The following is a 7,525-nucleotide window of genomic DNA, read 5'->3' on the forward strand; positions in this document are numbered from 1 at the left end:
AACACTCACTGCGCCCACGTGTGTCCATGTAAAACTCTGGGTTTATTTTGTCCTTCAGCCCCCAGGAGTCCAGTTCCGTCCCCAACCTGCAGTCTGTCACCCAGGTTTCCAGGGACCAGGCTCTGGCCCTGCTCCTTCTCAGTCCCTGGGGTCATTGCTGAGGACCCCGGAGGGCCTGCACCCATCACCATGCCCCAGGGGTGCAGGGGCAGAAGTGCTGTGATGGGGCTCCAGTGGGCCGGGGGACCCTGGTGGGGCCAGGAACAGGGCTGGGTGGCTTTTGCTACAGTGAGCCGTGACGCTGTCTGGCTTCTCAAAGCGCTTGCCACAGACCTCACAGGGGAAGCGCAGGGTGGCCACCGTCTCTGCGTGCTTGCGCCGGTGCCAATTCAGGGAGGCCTTCTGACGGCAGGTGAACCCGCAGATCTCGCACCTGAGCCAGGGACGGTGGAGGGAGGGAAGGGGCTTTGTCCAGCCACCCAGGTATCCTGCCAGCCCCTTCCCCCAACAGCCTCTCACACTCACTGCAGGGGCTTCTCTCCCGTGTGGATGCGACGGTGGATGACCAGGTTGCTGCTGGTGCGGAAGGACCGTGCGCAGAACTCACAGATGTAGTCCCGGGTGTCTGCAAGGCGGGGAGAACACTCCAGCTCTGGTTCCGGGCCCGCATACCACCAGCTGCCCAGGGGAGTACTGTCCCCACAGCCTGACTACTCCATCCTCCCCGCCACCAACATTGCCCTGTGGCTGTCAGCAGCAAGCCCTCCCCTCTTCCCTGAACCTACCCTCCCTGCCCATCTCCAAGCTTCTCAGTGTCCTTCAGACCTGTGCCACTGCCGCTCTGTACATCGGCCATCAGACACCCACCACCACCACCACACACACACACACACACACATACATGCATGTCCTGTCGGTTTGTTTCCTACATGGTCAGCATCCATCTCTGTTCCTCGACCTTCAATGACCTGGTTCTCCACCCTTCTCAACCACCACTCCCACCACACCAGCCCCAAATCACAATTTCAAGTGTCCCAGTTTCATCCAGGAAACTGGCTAGTCATCTATTCTGTCCCACTATGACAGTCCCCTGACTCCAGGCTACCAGTCCAGCGCCATTTTCCCTCATCCCTCTGCCCCTCCATGCCCAGTGCTCAGCTCCATTAACTTCTCAGAGTGTATGTAGCCTTCTCTACTCAACACTAATTCATCTGTCCCTGTCCCCTCAGATATACCCACTGGCTTAAAACCAACTCAGGATAAACGCAGCCCTTGGCCTGCCTTGGACCTGCGGTGTGCTGGGGGCAGAAGCCCCAGCTTCCCCTTGAATCCCCATCACAGGCCTCAAGGGCCCCCTAGGCCCCTGCACTTCCCCAGTAAGCTCACTTTCGCACTCTAGAGTCCAGGCCATGTCCACGCCACGTCCTCTCCTCCAGCTCCATTTCAGCAGTGAGTACCCACACCCTCCCCTACCCAGTGCACCAACCAAAACATGCCTGTCGCTACTCCCTGTCCCCTGGGCCATCCTCCAACTGTGCCCTTTGCACCCCTCCTCACCCGGGTGTCAGCAGGCCCTTTCTCTCTGGGGGATGAGTCCTATCTCTGTGCCCCAGGCTCACAGCTCTCCAGCTAAGACCCCAGTTCTCTCCTTGTTTTCATAGCCAAATTCCAAAGTGTTGTCCATACTCGCAGTCTCCACTTCCTTAGTTCCTTCTGCCTTGGGCCCACTGCATCCTGGCTGTCATATCCCGTGTCATACTGCCTGGTCAAGGATGGCCTCCCACCACATCTGGTGGCCTGTCCTCACTCTCTTACTCAGCCCTGCGTCACAGACACAGCAACACTAACCCCCACCCCCAGCACTCTGCCCACCTTGCTCCTCAAACACCAGTCTCTTCACCTGCCCCACTGCCCTGGCAGCTGACCTCCCCACCTACCGCTCACACTTCTTCTCCACCTGGGCTTACACCCTCCACGTGCAGACGTGTCACTCACAGCTCAAATACCAACCATGTGCTTGTGAAAAACACATCTTTTTGCCAAGCATCTCCAGGTCCACATCTTCTGGGATGCCTAATTAGCATGCCTCAAACAAAAGGTCCATTTCCTGAAGCCTGCTTCTCCCTCATTTCTGGAAGTCACATCACCTTCTGCCCAGGTGCTCAGGCCAGACTCCTCCAGGTCACCAAGTCCTCTCTGCCCATCCCACCTGTGGCCAATCTGTCCTTCCCACAGTAACCCTTTTGGCTCCACCGTCATACTCAAGTCAGCCTCTAGCAACTTCACACCAGAGTGCCAGGCCTCCATCACTGCACAGTACATATTCCTGCAGCACCCTGCTCTCCCCAGGACAACCACAGCACTCCTGCTAAAAGCTGTGTCCTTCCACTGCTCAAGGGCCTGAGAGGGGACCCATCTCAGACAGCCAGAGCCAAGCATCCTCATGGGGGCAACTGCCTGTCCAGTCTTCCCTCCTACACGTTGCCTGCAGAAGTGGGCAAGTCTCCATCCCCTTCACTGTGGTCTCTGCTCAGAGCACCTTCCCTTCCCACCGAGCACCGCCTCCCTGCCCTGCTGTCACATCTCTTTAGAGCTCTATATCCCTAGAGTGGACATCTTACGAGTTGAAGCCTGCCTGCTTTGTTCACTGCGGTGTCTCGGCACCTACAAGTCTTAAGCAGGTAGGTGCTCAACACACGGGACACAGAATGAGTGTATGCATGATAGTCACCACAGAGGATGTGAGGGGACCTGCAGATGGGTGATGGGCCCCATGGAGAGAGGTGAAAGGACCCACAGGCAAAGGGACCATGGGGGGAGGTGAAGGGACCCACAGGGTAGGTCAAGGGATCCACGGGGGTAGGTGAGGAGGCACTTCCTCCCACTGACCACTGTGCAGCTTCACATGTTCCTTCAGGTGTTTCTTAAAGTTGAAGGACTTTCCACAGGCTGGCTCTGGGCAGGAGAAGGACTTTTGGTGGATGTGCTGGTACTTTTTATGGTGCTAGGGAAAGTGGGTGGTGTCAGGGAGACTGCTGGAGCGACCTGGTCGACAGGCTCCTCTGCCCCATCCCAACCCCATCATTTCTCCCTGTCACCACCAACTCACATCACCTACACACAAGCATCCCGATCCCATTCCATCCTGACCCCAAACTCTGCCCTCGACTTCCATGATCTCACCTCCTTGCCACAACCTCCCCTTGCAACGTCCAGTCCCTTGAACAAAGTGCAGTTCTGGTGACACTTGCGGCTCCCTAAGCATGGGTGTGCTGAGTGACAGGGACAGGAACATGTGGTGGGCCTGACTGTCCAAGCACAGCATCACCCGAAGGCCTGTGTTCTAGCACCAGCTCAAGGGCTGTGTCATGTGTCTTTCTGCTATATCTGCATGGGGAACGCAGGCACTCAGGCCAGAGCCTCAAGTCCCCAGGCACTACTGGGACCTCCATTTTTCTTATCTTGCCTCATTGAATCGTACAGGATTCCCCTGCACAAACCACTGTGGGCTGCTTCACCTCATCTTGAATAGGCTCAGGTACTTGGGACTGGCCTGCAAAGGGTGCTCCTCCCCAGCTTAGAGCTCCCTGACACCTAAGGTCCCTCTACTTCCCCCCAACCCCATCTGCCTCACCAGCCCAGTGCGGGCCCTCCTCGGCCTCCGGACCTGCCCTGTGAGGGCCCTGGCTGAGTGTGGGCCTGGGCCTTGCCCGCTCTGTGCCTCCAACCCGTCCTGCAGTGAGGCTGGAGCCCAGGAGCCCTGGGCAGTGGCAACCTCACGTACCTCGGCTTCCCCATCTGCAAAGCAGGACAGGATCAGCGCATCCCCCCAGGAAAGTGCTGAGAGCTATCACTATTACCCAGAGAGACCAAGGACTCCGGCCAGGTCCCCATATACCATGGGTGGGGAGGGGCATCTATGTCACCTGCTTAGTGATTATTATACTCGCAGGTAAGTTCTATGCCCCCTCCTGCCCTCCTCTTCCTGGCTCCTGTCCCTTTGCTGCAGCCTCTCCGCTGCCAGGGGCCCAGAGTCTGGGCTGTGAGCACCCTCACATTCAAGTACTGGCGGTTGGAGAAGATCCTGCCACAGCCGGGGAAGTCGCAGGGCAGCAGCTCCCGTCTGGCGGCTCTCCTGTGGGGCAGAACAGGCAGTCGGAGGAGGACCCCCTGGTTCTCCTCTGCCATCCTGCCTCCCTCCTCTCAGCCCCGCCCCCAGTCCCTCCCCAAGGCCTACCTAATTCTCTTGGGGCCAATGTGCTCACTGTCCTCCTCCAGGGCCAAAGGTACAGCAGACGGGGCCTGACTCCCAGGGCTGTGAGTAGTAGAGAGGGAGTAGAAGGCCTCGACAGAGGGCCATGTCCCGCGAAACCCCTGCCCTCCATCTAGGCCATCAGGTTACCTGGCCAAGGCCTCAGTTTGCTGGGACGCTGGAGGGATCCCATTGATCACCAGCTGTGCCCCACCTTCCACAGGCAGAGATGTGGGGACAGCTGCAGGGGCTGGGGGTGTCTCTCCCTCCTTAAGTGTGTGGGTGACAGGGGAAGGGGGTGGTCTGGGGACATCTGGCTCACTACTGAAAGCAGAATAAAGAAGGCATTGTCACCCAGCCCCACCCCACCTTACCCCTAATAGCAGATCCCAACCTCAGAACCCTGCCCAGGGCCCACTCACACCTGTGTTCAGCCTTATTCTACCCTAGAGCCTAACTTCATTTCTCCGCCCAGGGCCTTTCTGCCCTCCCCACCACCAACCCTTTGTAGATACTCTTTTAGCTGCTCTGTCCAGCACCCTCCTTGTCCTCCCTCACCCACAACTTGCCCATCTGGGGAAGAGCTGTAGGTCCATGGGCTGACATCGCTGAGCACTTCCTCTTCATTCCCATCTTCTTCCTCTCCCTCCTCTTCTCTTAGGGGCAGGAAGGACTCCGGTGGGGGTCTCACCCCGCTGCAGGTCCAAGGGAGGTAAGCCTGAGGTCCTGCTCCCTTGCCCTCACTGTCCATCCCATATGTCCTGTCCCTCCATCCCAACCCCAACCTCACCTGGGCGACCTGGCCTCCCGAGTCCTCGCCTCATGCTCACATTCCAAACCTATTAGCACAGGTGGGGTCAAAGGGGCAGAAACTCTGGTCTGGAGGGATGAGGACAGGTGGAGTCTGTGGTATGAATTCTGGGAGGCCTCTAGGAAGGAGTGGAAAGGGGCAGAGGCTTCTGCTATGGGAGGGGTATTTTAGAGATTCACATAGTTCAAAAAAATACCAGTACAGGAAGGTACACTGTTAAGGCCCCTTTTCAAATACTGTCTCCAGCTGCCTAGCTCAGTTTGCCCCACAGGCACCTGGGTTCCTACTTGCCTTCCCAGAGATATTTCATTCGTTCATACTTACTTTTCCCCATCAATGGTAACATACCATAATCCTATTAAGGACTTTGTTTTTTATACCTAAAAATATACTTGAGGATTTATTTCTTTGCCAGCATAGTTTTCCCACTGAGAAAAGAACACTTTTAGAGATGGCGGTTCTGAGCTGGAACCCTCTTCCCCACAACCCCCTTTCCTTACATACCTGCAGGCTCCTGCCCACCCCTGGCCTGCTGGCACCAGCTTTGCTCAGAGGTACTTGGAAGAGGGGCCATCTTGGCCTCCTCTGGAGGTGTAGGGCCTGAAGAAGGGCCCCAGGAGAAGGTGTGGCCTGCGGAGCACTCCCACACAAGCCCCCCATCTCGGCCCCCAGGCCCACGCAGCCCAGGCACCAGACTGCACTCCCGGCTGTGGGCATGAGACAGGACAACAAGATGCTGCAGACCCTTGGGGGGCAAAGGCTTGGGACCTGGAGGGGTGAAGGTGACAGTCAGGGCAGCTAGGATGCCTCTGACCCTCACCCTGGAGAACCTCTCCCAGACAGCGCTGCCCCCGCCGCCAGACACGGCTCCCTTTTCCTCCCTGCCCCACCAAACTGCCTTGGGCTCCCCATCTCTTCTCAATCACTCAGGGTTCCCTCAGATCCAATCCCGGCACACCACTCCCTGTTGCCCCTCCTTCCTCAGCCCCTATCCCCAGCTATTCCCTACCTACCTGCACACAGCACACAGCCTGAAGACGTGTACCTGCCAGGGGACAAGAGGCAGGTCAGGCCAGGACCCAGTCAGACAAGTGCCCTCAGCTCTGGGCACTCACACAACTAAGGGGCGAGCCCTAAGTGTCCCCTATCGTTGGAGACCCCGAGGAGAGGGGCATAGGTTATACTGCCGAAGTGAGAAATGGGCCAACAGGAAGAAGCATTGGGCCAGCACTTGGTGGGGGGCAAGGGAGGTCCTAGGTGCTGCGCTGGGTGCCCTCTCCCAGATCCCTGCCCGGCCCTAACCGGTCCAACAGGAACTTCGCCAGCTGCGAGTGCAGGGAGAAGCCCAGCCGTTCCTTGAGGAGGCACCACTGCTCCATGTGGCCGCCCAGGCGGATGCGACACTTGCTGCGGCGCGCGTCCAGCTGCCGCCGGTTCTCCCGCCTCCTGCGGGACGCGTCAGCCGGAGAGGCAGCCATGGCCCGGGGCCTGCAGGACGGAGGACGCGCGTGGGCCGGCCTAACCCGCCACCCGCCCGCCGGCCTCCGCCGTCTCACGGTGGAATGGGGGCAGCACCAAACCGTTGCCATAGCATTCGCTGCCACCGCGCCCATGCCACCCCTGCCGCTGGTACAGGCCGCGTGAACCAGCGCTGTGGGTGGGAGGTTGGGCACAGGGCTACAGTCAGAGCGGCGGCCGGACCGGCCCATCAAGTAGAAGCAGAAGCGGAGGGTCAGGGCTTGAGACTTCCAAGGGAACTTCCCGGGGGTCGGCAGCGGGGACGGAACAACTCCAGCTAAGGACGCGTTGTGCGCGCCGCGGACGCTCTGAACCGCCAGGTCGCCGTGGGCAGGGCCGGGCGGGGGTCTTCAGGGCACCCCGCCCACCTGAGGCCTCCCTGCCTGGATGCGCTCAGAGCGCGGACCCTCCCGCTGCAAGGGCGCCCCAAGCTCCGGAGCGCCCGCCCCACCCGGCCTTACCTGCGCCCCACCGCCCTCACCCCACTGCGCCTGCGCTGCCGCCTGGCGCGGGCCAGGACAGCGACAGGACTACCGGGGCCCACCTCGCTCGCGCCGCCGCCGTTTCTCTTTTAAGCGCAACCCGTCCCCCTACGCGTAGGTGGCTCCCGCCCGGAACTGGGCCAGGACCCGGGCAGGGAGAGGCGAAGCCCGAGGTGCGCGCCTGCGCACTGCTGCCCCGCGCAGCGCCTGCCGGGAGCCCTGGTCCAGCCCAAGTGGGCGACCGTGGCCGCTAGGGCAGGAGTTAGGAGATGGTAGGGTTTAGGGCCTGGTCGTTTCTGTGGCTCAGCCCGCGCTTGGTGCCCAAAAGCTTGGAGAATGGAGCCGGGAGCCCCTCCTGTGCGTCTGCCCACTCCTCCAACCTGCCTAGGGACGTCCCCTAAAAAAAAGTTCTTCACCTTGAACACCTCCTCCCCAATGGCCACCAACAAGCAAACACATGCT

General features: G+C 59.7%; 1 protein-coding gene across 18 annotated transcripts; it reads right to left on the reverse strand.

The window, feature by feature from the left end:
• Positions 1–21: 21 nt before the first annotated feature.
• Positions 22–7,288, reverse strand: ZNF692 (zinc finger protein 692). 18 transcript variants are annotated; one of them, XM_015598096.2, is made up of 12 exons: positions 7,126–7,245; positions 6,366–6,551; positions 6,077–6,108; positions 5,568–5,831; positions 5,043–5,181; positions 4,822–4,947; positions 4,403–4,576; positions 4,238–4,315; positions 4,057–4,135; positions 2,890–3,004; positions 526–625; positions 22–433 (listed from the first exon to the last, which is right to left on the reverse strand). In XM_015598096.2, the coding sequence occupies exons 2-12, from the start codon at positions 6,539–6,541 to the stop codon at positions 139–141; spliced, it is 1,578 nt and encodes a 525-aa protein (XP_015453582.1). In that variant the 5' UTR covers positions 6,542–6,551; positions 7,126–7,245; the 3' UTR covers positions 22–138. The 18 variants fall into 18 exon arrangements, 11 of the variants coding, with proteins under 11 accessions (XP_015453582.1, XP_006923362.1, XP_024896481.1 ...); XM_006923300.3 differs by having other exon boundaries at positions 7,043–7,164; XR_003043470.1 differs by lacking the exon at positions 7,126–7,245 and adding an exon at positions 3,635–3,798 and having other exon boundaries at positions 395–433; positions 6,366–7,036.
• Between the last annotated feature and the right edge of the window lie 237 nt (positions 7,289–7,525).

This window comes from Pteropus alecto, unplaced genomic scaffold (genome assembly GCF_000325575.1).
Source record: "Pteropus alecto unplaced genomic scaffold, ASM32557v1 scaffold78, whole genome shotgun sequence".
Taxonomy (NCBI): Eukaryota; Metazoa; Chordata; class Mammalia; order Chiroptera; family Pteropodidae; genus Pteropus; species Pteropus alecto.

Bases quoted from the DNA above. Each gene is read 5' to 3' on its own strand.
- ZNF692 (XM_006923297.3), bottom strand. From the start codon at position 6,772: ATGGGCCGGTCCGGCCGCCGCTCTGACTGTAGCCCTGTGCCCAACCTC. The intron at 4,948-5,042 runs GTGAGGTTGGGG...TTGGACCTGCAG, and splicing joins CGGGAGGCCAGGTCGCCCAG to CGGGGTGAGACCCCCACCGG. The intron at 434-525 runs GTGAGTGTGAGA...TCCCTGGCTCAG, and splicing joins ACGGGAGAGAAGCCCCTGCA to GTGCGAGATCTGCGGGTTCA.